Raw genomic sequence first — 16,595 nt, forward strand, 5'->3', positions numbered from 1 at the left:
TCTGTTACCATCCTATTATGACTTGTATATTAGCTTTATTTTCCTGGTTCTGATAAATCATTGAATATCAACATTGGTCAACTTATTGGCTCAATGATAACCAACTTGCTTAAAAAGATTTATGCTTCCTTTCTCAGAAAATGAGAAATATTTCTTCTATGAATAGCTTGAAAACTACTTCTCAAAGAATGAGATCCTTTTACTATTTATATCTAGATTTATTAATTAGACTTATTAATTTAAGAGCCATACTCATTGTTTGAAACTTACCAAATGGAAAACTAAAGCTCACATTCTAGATCAAAAGGCTGATGGCTTACTGTCTAAGACAGTGAATGACTGAGCAAATAAAGAACGTTTGGACAAACAGCATGTCCCATTTACAATTAAATCACCAAGCTGTGCACATGTTTGTTTTCCATACTTTTGCCTCCAATTTGGAAATATTGTCCTGCATGTCCTTCACCCAAAACCAAAGGTGTGAGGCCACTGATTAAAGGGAATAGAATGAGTAGTCAAAGCATGAAGTTGATATCATCCTGTGTCCACACAGGCTCAGACCAACTGATAGAACAGTGGATTGCAAGCAGATGCATGAATGACTATCTATTCTGTAACTCAGAATACTGTAGCCAATTACTGATGATGTAACTGAGAACAACATAAAGGGAAAAATAACACAGATTCCACTCAACTATTCACCAACTCAATAACCAACTGCAGGCTGAAAAGTGGGCTGAGGATTGATTCAGCCTATTGTAACCAAATAAAGTAGATTCCAGTTAATTGGGTCAATGGTAAATCAAGGCAGCTGCTTACTTGGGACAACTCTTAAAGAACAAAAACTCATCAAGAAAATAGGCAGGATTCTCTTCATTTATTTGGGATGCTATGCCACTTAATTGAGACAGAAGGCTGTAACTGACCAGTTTCAAACCAGCGTCAGGCATGTGCACCTGTGTGGCCGTTAAGACACCATCCTTAGAGTGAACAGTTTTTAACTAGCATCAGTTATGTGTACTTGTGTTCAAAAGCAGTGAGAGTTGGCAAGAAATAAGCAGTAAGATAACTTGGAACTATTTTGCTGATTGCGGTTTCAAGCTTCCAGGCTTGGAGGTGCCAGAAAAGGCTGGAAGTGAAAATTAAGCAATTTCACTACTTCAGGTAGTTAGAAACTATCAAGATTTGAAGGTGACAATCATCTTGAATGTTACAATGAAAATGAAGATTTGGAGGATAAAATTGTCAAAAGCATTGTATGAAGGCAATCCATTATCTGCACTGAGCCGATTTTGTTCAATTACAATCAGACCAAAGAATGTACTAGCAGATGCTGAATGAATTCCTCCACTGATAATTTAGAAACTAATACACAGTTTTATAGTACTACAGTAGTATTGACAGTGTTTTAACTTGTTCTGTATTTCACTTATATACATAATTTGTTATTCAATAGCAGCTTGTCTTTTTTTATATATTTATTGAACTAGTTCCATGATACTTGGGCTAATTGGAGTAGCTGTTTAACTGGACCAAAATGTACTTGTCCGATGTGCTCCTATTAACTTGAATCCACTGTAATCTGCTGATCTCACATTCAAAGAATGACTACTCGGACAAGTCTTTGCTCCTATGTAAAAGTATTCCCCTACATTTGATACCTTCAGAATAGAAAGGGAAAGAAAATTTACAAAAAACAAATTTTATGGACACATAAACACTCACTTTAAAATAAAAGTACCACAAAAATTGCTGAGTTATGTGATGAACACAAAAAAACTGGTAAGAACAGATTAGGATGTTTTGCTGTCACAACACCACAAGCTTGGATTGTATTATTATTAGCCAACTCTGATCCATAATTACAAGGATGAGTTACTAGAAAATCTTGCTACTGCAAATTTACATACACCATGGTTCAAATGCAGCTTGTTAAGAAAGTAAAATACAATAATTTGCCCAAGTGATTAACACACTAATTACAAGCACCAAGTTTGCTGTATATACTATAGATAGCATCCACTAAACACCTTACAAGCCAATTCAGTGAATGGAAACAGCTTTGTTATCGCCTTTGCATACATTTGAAGTTAATCAGATTCAATTCTGTTGCAGCCAATGAATATCAACCAACAAGGGCCTGTCAGTTCCAAAAATGCTACATTCCAGTTTGACCTCAAGCAATTTTCTGTGAAATGAAATCTACAAAGCAAAAGTACACGACTGCAGTTTCTAATGTACTTTCAAACACTAGGAGTAATAAACACTGTGGATTTTATCAATAATCTTTGTCTTCAAACAATCGCCTTCATGTTGATTTGCAAACTTACAAAAGCTGCCAGTAATCATCAGATTACATTTCAACTTTGCCTTACTCAAGGGCATTATTGCCTCAAAAGTTCTCTTTGTTAAACAGCTCAAACACTGTTCTTGAATGCTCTGTTATGTCACTTAGAATTGTCTTTTTCCTGTCTCACAAAATCTGAAATCTGTGAAATCCGCCAGCAAGCTAATAAAAATATTTCATAAGAATCCTACTTTAATCAATATTTTTGGCTTCACTATTTTTATAACAACATTAATATGTTCACATTCTTATTCTCTCTCTCTCTCACCCAGAAATACAATACAAAGTAAATAAATGTGCAAGAGAAAACTAACTCTGAAAATACAAAAAAAATTTTTTATCACACTGTAAATAAATAAGCAATAAATATAGAGAACATGAGATGAAGAGTCCTTGAATGTGAGTCCATCGGTTGTGGGAATAGTTCAGTGATGGGGCAAGTGAAGTGAAGTTAGCTCTTCTGGTTGAACAGCCAGATGGTTGAGGGATAATAATTGTTCCTGAACCTAGAGGTGTGAGTCCTGAGGCTCCTGTACCTTCTTCCTGATGGCAGCATGGCCTGGAAGGTTGGAGGTCCTTGATGATGGATGCTGCTTTGTTGTGACAGCACTCCGTGTTAATGTACTCAATGGTGGGGAGGGCTTTATCCGTGGTGGACTGGGCCATATTCACTACAAGCAACACTTAAATCTAAATCACAAGGTACAAACAAGATTTGAACTTTGCTTTCCAATGTGCACTATGAGATAAAAAAAACATGAAAACATTCATTTTAAACAGGTAAACCACCCCCCCCCCCGCCCCAACTTCTAATCACTTCTTGCACTACCTAAACAACTCCATCATGGAGTTGCTGGACTGTGAAGGAAGAGGGTTGGGCACGAGGCTAGCAACCCCATTCCATAAAAACCTCATACTACAGAAACGGCAACAGAAGCTCCAAAGTCCTCATCCCTAGGACAGGAGGGATACACCAAGAAGATGGGCTACACCTGGGAAAACTTGAAAGACTGACCTAGGACAGAGGACTCTGGCAACCTGTTGTCAACAGCCTGTAGGAGTGACGGGCTTAAGAAGAAGAAATACTTAAAACAGAAGTGCCCCCACTCCCATCCAAGGAAAAGTAATTTTACCTTTGATGGAGTGCTCTCAAGCTCTACCATATTGATTCCAACAAAGAAACTTTTGCCCTGTGCTGAGAATGAGTTGGACCCATAACAAGTTGCACATAAAACAATTAGAGGTGAGCTCTTTGCCCTGATCCCCATCTTCCAGCCCAGCATTCATCAGATCATTCTCCACAAGAGCACCACCTTCCAAGAAATCCCAGCACCAGACACATCCTCCACTTTCAGTATTTTGCATAGACTATTCCCTTTGTGAGTTCCTTTTCCTACCAACTAAACCAAATGGGCTTATATAAAAAATAACAAAAATAAATATATAGTGCAAAACCAGACTGAATAATGAGGTGGTATTCTTGGCCATTTAGAAATATGATGGTGGAGGAGAAGAAGTGTGGGTTCTTGTACCTCCTCCCCTAAAGTAGTCATGAGAAAGTACAGGAGCATTCTTCATGAAGTAGTTCTAGCCTAAGCCTGATTAATCTTTTGTCATATTTGCAAGCTTTGAAGATTCTTTAAAAGCAGGTGACTTTTATTTCATTAAGAACCTAACAGGATATTTTCAGATTAATTATACAAGGTTCAGCCCATCAATGAGAGATGGATTCTTCTGTTCACCATCACCCAATTTGAAAAAATGTACTTATCAATAAAGTTGATCACTTTTTATTTTAAAAAATTGTGACATATTGTCTATAAAATTTAACTGCTCTTAAAATTAAAATACCAAATTCTTTGTAATTTGGGCAGTTTTACTATTTCAAATATTAGAAGCTGCACACAATTGCCACTATTTCTCAAATATAACATCACAGAATAAGCATAAATATAACACTTGTAAAACGAAAATAAAAGTCAACTCAATTGAAAAGCAATTCTAATTCAAGTACCAAGGAATAAACCCAGCAACATGTTTGAATGCTTCTTTGCAGAATTAAATTAGAAAGCAGCATTTGGTTTTTCAGTTCCCAATAGTTTACCTTTTAAGTAGCTTACCAATAAAATCTTAATTGTACCACCTTTTGATTAAGCTATGTTAATCGCGCATAACTGCCATGAGCTATTATTTTTCAAGATCTTCAGCTGAAGAAGAAAAATAATAGTTTATAGAAAATATGCATTATTAGCTATCTGAATTTTTAACCTAATTCTTCTGCGTATTTCAATTTGTTGCAAGGAAGCCTACTGATGGAAAGATTCAGTTGATATTCGTTTACACCACTATTATAGCTCTTGACCATGCAGACTTTATCATCCACAAAGTGGCTTGTTCACGACAGCATTCAAATCAGTCAATCCTGACTTATACAAGTAATTAAGATAGGACCTCTGTAAAGATATCAAGGAAGCCAAGACACAATATCAGTCCAAAATAAAGTCTCAGATCAACCATTAGCTGCAGAAGAGCTCACATGCTATAACAGACTACAAAATGAAGTTAGACAGCATCACATATCTTCCCAATGAGCTTAATGCATTCTATGTTTTGAACAGAAAGCGACTGGAATGTCACCACCCACCAAGGCAGCCTCTAATGCAACTGAACCCACAGTCAATGTTGTGGGTATAAAAATCTATCATCCAGAGTGAATCCAACAGAAAGCATCTGTCCCAGATGGTACCCCTTGCTGTGTCCTTAGACCCTGTCCAGATCAAATGTGTGTGTGGGGGGGGGGGGGGGGGGTGGTATTTGCAGACATTCTTGAGCTCTCCCTACTGCAGTCTGAGCTTCCCACCTGCTTTAAGAACACCACTATAATTCCAGTATTAAGAAAAGCATGGTAAAATGCCTTGCAACATGAACGGAGGAGCACTTTTAATAACAGACAAAGATAACTGTGTTGCTCCAAAGAGCGATATACAAGATCATTCTTACCGTCGGCCATTAGGCTCTATAATGAGTGAACTTACAGCCAGGGAATTGATGACTCCCTCCTGTTAAGACTGTTTGTAGTATCTTTTTTTTAATTCTTTCTTACTTCTCTTATAGTATTTGTATATCTGTGTACTTGTAATGCTACTGTGGCATTGTAATTTCCTTTGGGATTAATAAAGTATCTATCTGTCTACCTAATGACCACTGCTCAGTGGCTCTAACATCCACTAATGTTTTGTTTATTGATTAATGTACTGTTGTTAATGTATAGTTTATTGTATTAATTAATCTATTGTTTATTGACTACAACTCCACCTTCAATACTATAATTCCAAGCAAACTCTACTCCATATTCCTAGATCTGGCACTTTAACACCTCCCTTTGTAACTCTGCCATAATCACCCTTAATACTGGTGCCCACAAGGCTATGTCCTCAGACCCTAACTCTATTATCTACACACTCATGAAAACATGGCCAGATTCTGCTCTAACTCCATCTTCAAGTTTGCACATAACTATGAGTTAGAGTACAGGAAGGAGATAGAGAACCTAGTAACATGATGTCATGGCAACAACCTCTCTCAGTCTCTGCAAAAGAGCTGACCAGTTACCTCAGGAAGTTGGGTGGTGCGTATACTCCTGTTTACATCAACAGTGCTGAAGTCAAGAGGGTTAAGGGCTTTAAGTTCCCAAGAGCGAACATCACTGACAGCCTGTCCTCATTTAAACACATATATGCCACGGCCAAGAAAGGTCATGAATGTTTCTCCATAAACAGGAGGCTGAAGAAATTTGGCATGTCTCCTTTGGCCCTCAGTAATTTTTTACTGATGAGCCAGAGAAAGCATTCTACCTGGATACATCATGGCTTGATATGCTAACTGTTCTTGCTCACAATTGCAAAGAATTGTGCACACTGCTCAGCACACCACAGAAACCAACCTTGCTTCCAAGGACTCCGTCTACACTTCTTGCTGCCTCGTAGCAGCCAGCATAATCAAGTTCTCATTTACCCCAGATATTCCCTCTTCATTCTTCCATTAGGCATAAGATACAAAAGCCTGAAAGCATGGACCACCTGGCTCAAGGATATTGTCTATCCTACTGTTATAAGATGACTGAATGGTTCCTACTAAGATAATTCTTGACCATGGTCTACCTTGTTATGACCTTGCACCTTACTGTCTGCCTGAACTGCACGTTCTCTGTAACATTTTTTTCTGCGTTCTGTTAAAGCTTTACCTTGTACTACCTCAAAGCACTTGTAATGAATTGATCTGTATGAACAGTATGATGCAAAACAAGTTTTTCACGGCACCTTGGTACATGTGGCAATATTAAAACAATTTACCGCAGCTTTATTTTTGACCTGATTCAGAATTACAGGCTCCCATCTCCCATTTCAAATATTGTACCAAGCTTCATGCTCATTTCCAACATGGCCCTCATACAATAATACAAACTCCAGAGCTTGCCTAAAAATATTAAACTATTTCATGAAAGATTTCAGTAAATAAACTGAAGTAACTACAGCTTGTGATAACTAGTAAGACTTGTTTTCAAAATGTATAATACATACTGCAAGGAATACAGAGTGGAAATTTAACAAAATACAAAACAAGAATCAACATTGTTATACAACATTAGGAATGTAACCCAGCACACTATACTTAGAATGAACATTGGCCAATACACATAATTTATTCCAGATAAAGTTTAAGATATAGAAATTTCCAAAATTTGAACTAGAAGTTTACATGGAAACTAAGTGGGTAAAGAAGTTGTTTGCTAATCTACTATAGGTCATAAGGATGTCAATTAAAAGGAGTCCACATTCTTGATCCTCTTAAACTTCAAAAAACATCTCCGAATGGTGGGAAAGGAATTAAAAGGATAACTTGCCAACTCAATAGCTCTTTTTAATATTTCATATTCTGTACTCATTAATATTTCTGACCAACAGCTTTATAATCTTCTTTTAGGAAGCAGCTTAACACTATTGATACCAAATAACCACTACAGCAACTCTCAGTTAAATGACTACTGCCAGGACAAATGAAAGCATTTTGCTTAATTTTTAATTGAAGCCACTCTGAACAATATTTTTCATATTAAATTCCATGTCCCAGGTGCTGTTCTTGGGTGGCAGGTTATTTACCATAACATACAAGGCAATTATTTGACCAATTAGGTCCATGCCAGTTTCTAACAGAGCAATGCCTTCAATCTCTTTCCCTCTCTTACTTTCCTTATTAACTTGCATCTTACTCTGCCTCACATGATCTTGTCTTTTTGATTACCACTTGGAGTAATAGCTAATGTGAGTGAGGCAGCAGCACTAAAATTTGTGCCACTGTATCACACAGACCTTCTTCAGATAACCTGGCTGTCAATATTCCCAAATATACTTCAAATTTAAAATCCTATGATCAAGTTCAAAGAACTAATTAATTATACAACTTGGTCCAACTCATATTTATGGATTTATCCAGCAACATATTAGGCATTAACTATATGGCCAATTCATCAACATCACTGTATCCCCAGAAAGAAAAAAAATAGCTTCATTCTGCCAATTTCCTAAATGTATTGATCCAATATGGCTTTAGGATCATTTCCACATGTTTAGAAACTTCAAAAGACAAAGTTATGCCGTCAATTCCAATTTTCACAAAAGCACTACTCTGCAACTCCCTTAAAGACAACACAGTTAAATTGCAAGAACTAGCTTGGCAATCAATTACAATTGTAGAATATACACTGGACACAAATTCATAGAAGACAAACGCACAGTTCCACTCTACTGATAGTTCAGTTTTATCTTTCTGTCATATTTATAAGACTAAAAAGGCTAAAGTCAAATTACTTTCAACAAACCATGATAACTGACTCACTTAGATATGCAATTTTGAAACAAAGGTTGTCATTCCAGAGCCTTCATGGTGCATTTTATATTAAATGCCTAACTTATATCTGAATATTGTCTCTTCAGGACTGAAGGAACTACAGCTTGTTTGAGCTGATGCACATGTTCCACAATTTTTTTTTAATTGGAGATTCTATGTGCAAGGCCCTGTCAATACTTAGCACTGGGCTTTTTGCTTAAAAGTAGGAAAAGTAGATTTGCAAATACATCATGTCTTCACCAGGGATATGGTATATTATTTGAAAACATACATGCATTATCATGAGAACAAATACATGCATGTTACATGCAAAAGCAGTTAAGGATATTTAGCAGCTTGGATTCCAGCAAAATTAAGGAACTGCAATGCATTACAAGATGCAGCATAAATATTATCTCAAGATTAAACAAAAGCATTCCATTAATGTTCGAAATATATTGGTGAAAAGCATCCAATAAAATAAAAACTCAGTGACAGAAGTGTAATAGTCCTAGTTAGCAAATCATGTTCACAATACAAAGACAAAATTAATGTTTACGGCAAATATATGTTGGACATCACTTGTTTCAATTACTTCAGATTTCCCAAAAGTGATGTTTCTATTTCTCCTCCAGGCAAATCCATTAAGATCCATCACAGCATAAAACTTACTTGCCAGTGCAGTCTTCCCAGCAACATGGTATGCTACAATGAATTTCTTTCCGTCTCTTTCTTCAGTTTTAGTCTCAAGTCCAGGAAAGAGACTCTTCACAGCTTGATGAATAATTGTTCTTTTTTCTTTAGTATCTTCAACAACCTAATTATAAAGATCTTTGATATTTTAAAGAGTAAGAGAATGTAAAACAATAAAAAAGGCTCCATTGTACCTCCTTATAGTAAAAACAACTTAATCATTTTCTGCACTGGTACTTGGGAATAAGCACATGTGTGTAAGAAGTCACTGAATCATCCACATTGCCACTAGTAGCTGCTCTGTCATTTAATAAGATCATGATAATCTTCTACCTCAATAACAATTCCTGCACTACCTTCTTAAATATCCAAAAATCTATTTGCAACTAATGAAGAAACTTTTTTCTATCCCAAATTGCTGACTATTTATTTTGAAAAGAAGGCCAGGCATGGTAACACCTCTGCCAAACAAACATCATCCCTGCAAATTCACTGTCCGTGTCAAAAATTAATCTGGGGAAACTCTGCTGTACTCCTCTAGGACAAGTGTATTCTACCTCTGAGTTAAGGAAATGAGACCTGTGTATAATATTCCACATGCACTCTCTCCAGAGCCCTATCAAATTGCTCATACACTCAAATCCTTTTGCAATAAAGACCAATATACAATGTACAACTTGCTTTCCTAACCACTTCCTGTTATCTACACATTAACATTCTCAAATTCATAAGGACATCTAGAACCCTCCAGAAGCCAAAGTGGATCATTTCATACTTTTCCATATATTTCATCTGTCATGTCCTCAACCATTTATTTAACCTGTACGTACACTTCCTTGTGCCTCTCTGCATCATCCATCTAAGGCAGAATGGCACCCAGCTTGAATCATAAGCATACTTGAATAGATTAAACTTGGTTCCCTCACTTAAATCATTGATACAGTCTGAAATTGGGACTCCTGTGCCTATCCCTGAGACATCTTACTAATTACATCCTTCTAACCCAAAATATGGCCTATTTATTGTTAGTGTATGTTTTGTGGCCACTAATCAATTATTTATGTACGCCAGTATATATCCCCTCTGTGTCAAAGTCTTGATTAATAACCACATGTGCAGGACCTTTTCTGAGGTCCCCCAAAGATCCAATATACCAGATCAACCAATTAATTCTCGTTTATCTGATCTGACAGTTACTTCCTCACAAAACTCCAAAAGAATTGTCAAATATTATTTCCCTTTTGTAAATCCACCTTGACTCCAACATCGTTATTTTCTCAGCATTTGGTTCTTAACAATAAAATGAAGCATTTTCTCAAATAACGTGATTAACTAGTCTAACTTTACTCCTCATCATTTTTATTCTCCAGTCATGGTGAAGGGTCTCAGCCCAAAACTTGGACTGTACTCTTTCCCACAGATGCTGCACGGCCTGCTGAGTTCCTCCAGCAGTTTGTGTGTGTTGCTTGGATTTCCAGCATCTGCAGATTTTCTCTTGTCTGTTAACTGGTCTAAGTTATGTTGTTCATTTGAATATAATGGGATTACGTTTGCAACTTTTCAAACAGTGGGAACTATTTTAGCATCTAGGAAATTGTGGAAGATGACACCCAGTACATCAATCATTTCCAGTTCAAAATCTTGGGATGCAAGTACCTCAGTCCTAAGAAATTATTGGTTTTCAGTCATATTCACCTCTTCCATTTTTTTAAACTAACAATAATATCTCTTAGCTCCCCAATGTCTCTAGATCACATGGTCTCCACCATTTCCAAGAGGTTGTTATTCGAGGCAAAATATGTTTCAATTTCTCTACCATTCCCTAATATTACTTCTCCAGTCCAGGACAATAAAAAACTGTTTTTATTGTGACTTAAAAGGAATATATATTAGCTGTAAACTGGTTCTTATAAAGTTCTAACATATTTTATTAAAGACAATGGATGAGCTTAACACCTTTAGAATTTCCCAGATTTTAAACAAAGTTATGCAAGCAATTATAAGGTTTTGATTAATATTTGGAAGATAAAGAGAAAATAACACAATAAAATATATTAGATTGCAATAAATGGTAAAACATGAAAAATGAACCAGAGAAAACAAACCTAACAGCAAAGCAGCAACCCTTCCAATGAACATCCATTTGTCTCTTGCTACAATTGAATTCATACTTTGTTCATGCAGACCACACATGAAGAAAGAGCAATTGGTGTTGAATAAACATGGAGAAAATTATTATTTTTGATGGTAATGATGTCAAATATAGCTGTTAGCAACAAGAGAAAACTTACATAATCACACTGTGCCCAAGTCTGAGCGTAGCTGACCAGCAAGTACCATGTTCTCTAATTCTATTGATTGAGTGGCTGATTGATTTAGAGATGAGGCTTTGAACATGCCTTTCCAGCCAAAACGAGCTGCACTGCCTAGCAACCCACCTATTTAACACTAGCCTAATCACAGGACAATTCACATTGACCACTTAACCTACTACCTGGTACATCTTTGGACAGTGGGCGGAAACCAGAGCACCCAGAGGAAACATACACATTCATGGGGAGAATGTACAACTCCTTACAGACAGTGCCGGAATTGAACTCCAAACTCTGATGCCATGAGCTATAATGGTGTCTTGCTAACCACAATGCTATGTTAATCTATTGCTTCTTTTGCCTAATGGGCTATATCACGCCTCATAACAGTCCTTGCTTCCAACGAAGCTACTGCTGTGATCTTACGATACCTCAGGAAATACTGGAATTTCCATGCATGAAACACATGACTGTTCCCTACACAGATGGCCTCATTTGAGCAGAATATCGAGTATAGTAGTTGGAAACCTGTTATATCTGTGTAAAATGTTGGTGGAGCCACATTTGGATTATTGTGTGCAGTGTATAGCAAAAAAGTAGAGACTTGGGAAATGGTACAATACAGTTTCACCAGCATGTTGCCTCGATTGAATTGTGTTAGCTGTTAGGAAGTTGATACGATTGTTTTAATTTCCTGAGTTTTATGGAAGGTTTCATTAAATTGGAAAATAGCAAATGTAACAACTTTACTCAAAAAGGAGAAACATGGAAAGAAACTATTCTTCAGTTAGCCTAATAACTATCATTGGGAAAAAGTCAGAAATCATCATCACACACATTACAACTGGACACCTAAGAAACTCCCAAGATAAAAGTCTGCAGATGGTTTTATGAAAGGGAAATCATATTTACCAATTTATTGGACTTCTATGAATAATTAACACAGTACTGTGATTCTTGTGGATATGCTTTTGTGGTTTCAAGAGGCATCTGATAAGGTGCTGCAAAGGGAACTGATGATACATGTAGGAAGATTAGACCAGTTATAAAAAAACATTGAATTGACCAAGTTTGGAGTTTAGTTTACAGTATTGCTCTCCTTATTTAAGGAAGGGGTGTTCATTGTATTTATCTCCTATTTTAAGGCAAGATGCTTCTGAGTTGGAGGCAGTTACAAAAAGGTTTACTGGACGGTATTTGGAATGAAAACAGAAAATGGTAGAAACATTCAGCAGGCCAGGATAGAGAACCAGAATCAATGCTACAGGCTAAAGACCTTTTATTAGAACAATCTTCACCTGAAACATTTGACACTGTTTCTCTTTCCACAGATGCCATCCTTCCTGCTATGTTTTCTTTTTCTGTATCAGTCTTCCAGCTGCTGTAGGTTTTCATTTTCCAACCTAGAACTAGAGGGTCATCATTTAAAAATAAGTTACCCATTTTAGACAAAAATGAAGTGAAAGTTTCTGAAGGTCACGAGTCTCTAGAACTCATTTTCTCAAAGGCCAACTGAATCAGCATCCTTAAAACGGTTACAGAGAACTACTTAGAGTAAGGAAATAAAAGGTTTTGATTGGTAACTGGAATGGCAAGTTTAAGTTACAACCAGAATAGCTATCAACCTTATTAAATAGTAGAGCAGGCTTGAGAAACCAAGTAGCTACTTAGCTCCACTTAGTTAATCCATATGATCTTTCTGCATTTTGCCTGCTTAGTTTTCCTTCAATTTATCAACTTCTAACAATCCTTGAATATAATCACATTACAGCAACATTTTTTTTGAAAGAACAATTCAAAAAATAGTAATCTCGTGATCTATATTTTTTCAGGTATAAGGATAGAATCAAAACACAGACCAAAAAAATTCGAGTTTACTAATTAATATGCGAGAGGTTTGCTGCCTTCTCTTTCCTATGATTGAGTAGGCTGGATGTGAAGGGTGAACACGTTCCTATCCGTGGGAGAATCCAAGAACACAAAGGTATAAATAAATCCAACCCACAATACTGGACATATTTTCTTCAGGTGATTGAGATGTGAAATAAAATACCACAGGAAATATTTGAAGCAAATGTGTTTTCTTTTGAATGTAAATTAAATAAATAAGAAAAGGACCAGAAAATTATGAAATACTGCAAAATGTCAATGCAAAGTGAGATGTGTAAATTATAGACACAAGCATAAAACAGTTGACTGAATAGCCCGTATTTCCTTTAATTCTGAAATAACGTATGTACATACCTCAATCAACACAGAATCTTCCTTATTTTTAAGAAGCTGAAGATTTTCCAAACGTTCTTTATCTTGAGTTGATAATACTGAAAAAATATCATCTGAAGATTCCTAAAAGATTATTAAAAATGTCACAAAATAATTTATATAACCAAAATTTACCCTACAATCTACAGAAAGAAGAGAACCACTGAAAATTAGGAAATAAAATAGAAATGTCTTTTGCTCAGCATCTAATTTCTTCTAAGATTCCTCATGGTTTCCTGCTTCTGTGGCTAACTGGATCTTGGGGTCCAAGTCCACAGATCCCTCAAAGTTGCTGTGCAAGTTGATAGTAGTTAAGGCGTATGGGGTGTTGCCGTTCATTGGCTGGGTGATTGAGTTCAAGAGCCACTAAGTAATTTTGCAGCTTTATAAAACCCTGGTTAGGTCACACTCAGAGTATTGTGTTCAGTTCTGGTCACCTCATCTTGGAAAGATGTGGAAGCTTTAGTGGGGTACAGAGGTGATTTACCAGGAAGCTGCCTGGATCACAGAACACATCTTACGAGGAAAGCTTAAGCAAGCTACAGCTTTTCTTTTTGGAGCAAAGTGTAAGAGGTGACTAGTCTAAGATTAGAAGACAGATAAACAGAGTGGACAGCCAGTATCTTTTTCCCAGATCAGCAACGACAGAACATCCTTATAAGGTGAGTGGAGGAAAGTTTAGGAGAGATGTCATAAGAAGGTTTATTTTGTACAAAGTGCCTGGGATGATGGTGATAGAGACTGACCTGAGGGACAGTTAAGAGACTCTGTGAAAAGCACATTGAGGAAAGAAAAGAGTTAAGAGCTATGTAGAAAGGAGACATGGAGCAGGTTTATATAGGGTGGCACAACATCATGGGCTGAAGAGCCTGTACTGTGCTGTAGTGATTAGTATTGCAAATTAGCAGTTAAACAAACTTAACAATGCACTCAGTGTCCTCTTGCGCACATTCACTAATCATCACTGTTCAAATCCAATGCCTGGGCTGAAAAGTCCTTACCTCATCATCATCATCAGGTACAGATAAATCATCCAGAACAACTGTCTTTCCTTCCTTGTTTATTTCATGCACAACAAAATCTGAATACCTATAAGATGAAAGTGCAAAGTAGTTAGAAATAAACTTCAATTTTACTGATTTCCTTTGAAGATTCTCTTCATTACAATGAGTTTTTCAGTTAGACAGGAATGCAAACGTTCAGATGCTCACTTAACCAATTGTATGAGATCAATTTTTTTGAGGCTTTAGTGAGTGCACAAAGACACGTTCTGAAGTCAGAAACCAAAAACCATCGTATCATTCTACCATAACATGAATAAAATATAAACATAGATAAAAATTACTTTATATTGACAGTACTTAATTTGAAATAATTCCCCCAAGCAGCATCCACATTGAACTAACAGAAATAGATTAACAATTTTTATACAATGCACTTTAGATATATAATGAAAATTAATTGATAAAAAGTTTATCAATACTGAAAAGCAAAAGGGCATAAACTACATCTTATTCACATCCTGCTAAGTTAACTGTTATCGAGTGAGTTCTCTTTAAAACTACAACTAGTTTGAGAATTATTCTGGAAGCAAATCTTCTACCCCTGAACCACATACAAATATTGTAATGGAGTCATGCAAATAACAAAAGCAACGTTCTACTCAACATTAAAATCAGAATTTAGAAATTAAAAAAATCATGAAAATGTTTATTATATAACTTCAACTAAGTGTGAACAATAACAAGTTAGATGGTGAATGGACATTTAAACAAATTTTAAAAAGTAAAGTGACAGCAATTTTATATAAAATATATGCTGAATTTGCTGTTTTCTCAATTTAATTTCACCATAGTTAAATTTCATCTCTACTTAGTCCTACAGTTAGTTTTACCTTTCCTTCAAAATTCCTGAGAAACCTTCGTGTGTGCTCACAAACTTGATGATTCCAACATCCTGCTCAACTAAGCCATGTTTCATCATATCAGCAAAGCTGTCTCCATCGCCTTCTTCATCCTCTTGAAGTACACCATCATCTGTTTCTTCCACGGCTTCTTTTTCATCATTCTCATCTTTTCTGGATGACAAAGCCTGCAAACCACTTTCAATTCCTTCAGTGTGTTTACATACAACAGACTGATTAAGAGATGCACTAGGTTCTGAAAATTTGGTCCTTTTATGATATTCTTGCTCAGTTTGCTCATCCGCATGATCTGGGCAAGGACGCTTTGTGGAAAGATTAGTTGGTTCCTCCTCTTCCATGTTGCTAAACAATGTAGACAGAAGTTTACCTTTCTCAAAGGTAGTCCATACTTTTCTTGACTGACAGACTTTCAGAGACAAATGACAGAAACCATTTCTAAAAATTTGACAGAAAGAGGAAACCCTAAAGAAATTAAAAATAAAATTAAGAACATATTATATTAAGCAACAAGAATGTGATTATTTTCCCAACTTAAAGTGGGTAAGAGTTATGCCTTTAGAAAATATCCATGAGTCACTTCAAATTGCACAGGGATTAAAAAAAATACACAGGGGAACTTAGCACTTCCTTTCTAGCTTTATTTCTGCTGATACACCTTCCACACTTTAGTAGTAAGAATTGCAGATTTTATGGGCTAATGGATGTTAATCATAATACCCCACACACTTTTATTTCACTTGTTTATTTTTAAATATATTGACAGTGAATTTTCCAGTGATGAAACATATAAATTCTCCAGTTCACAAATCTACCCACATTCCTGACACCTTGTGTTCCAGATTCTAACACTGGTTCTGGCCACATACCCTGTCCACATTCCAGATTCCAACCTTGATCTACACCATGTTTGCACTCCGATGAGTGAGGCAGATTTTGAACTGTCAGGATTTCCATAAAACGAGATGCTGTTAATCAAAGTTTTACAGTATTTCCACCTTATTCCTCAACAGCAGCATTGTATTATCTTATGCAGGAGCTGAAGTCAGCCATTGCTTCCAAACCTGATCCACCTTTCAAAAGATCATGACTGCTTGACAGAGCTTAATCTGGACAAGTGAGAGACTTTGGGAGGTCAACTATAAGGAGAACGTACACAGTAAATGGCAGAACC

At 36.3% G+C, this 16,595-nt stretch overlaps 1 protein-coding gene across 5 annotated transcripts in view; it reads right to left on the minus strand.

Moving 5' to 3' along the window:
- pus7 (pseudouridine synthase 7) overlaps window positions 1–16,595 on the minus strand; it is a 56,835-nt gene that overhangs the window by 35,827 nt on the left and 4,413 nt on the right. For all 5 annotated transcript variants that reach the window (XR_009515320.1, XM_059987170.1, XM_059987169.1 and 2 more), the window contains exons 2-5: window positions 15,395–15,886; window positions 14,502–14,589; window positions 13,483–13,584; window positions 8,906–9,050 (exon numbers count right to left, since the gene is read on the minus strand). Coding sequence is in view for 4 of the 5 variants with exons in the window: in XM_059987170.1 (XP_059843153.1) it covers window positions 8,906–9,050; window positions 13,483–13,584; window positions 14,502–14,589; window positions 15,395–15,886 (827 nt within the window). In the remaining variant the exon portion in view is untranslated. The remainder of the gene's footprint in view (window positions 1–8,905; window positions 9,051–13,482; window positions 13,585–14,501; window positions 14,590–15,394; window positions 15,887–16,595) is intronic.

The sequence above is a fragment of the Hypanus sabinus genome, chromosome 13 (genome assembly GCF_030144855.1).
Source record: "Hypanus sabinus isolate sHypSab1 chromosome 13, sHypSab1.hap1, whole genome shotgun sequence".
Lineage (NCBI taxonomy): Eukaryota > Metazoa > Chordata > Chondrichthyes > Myliobatiformes > Dasyatidae > Hypanus > Hypanus sabinus.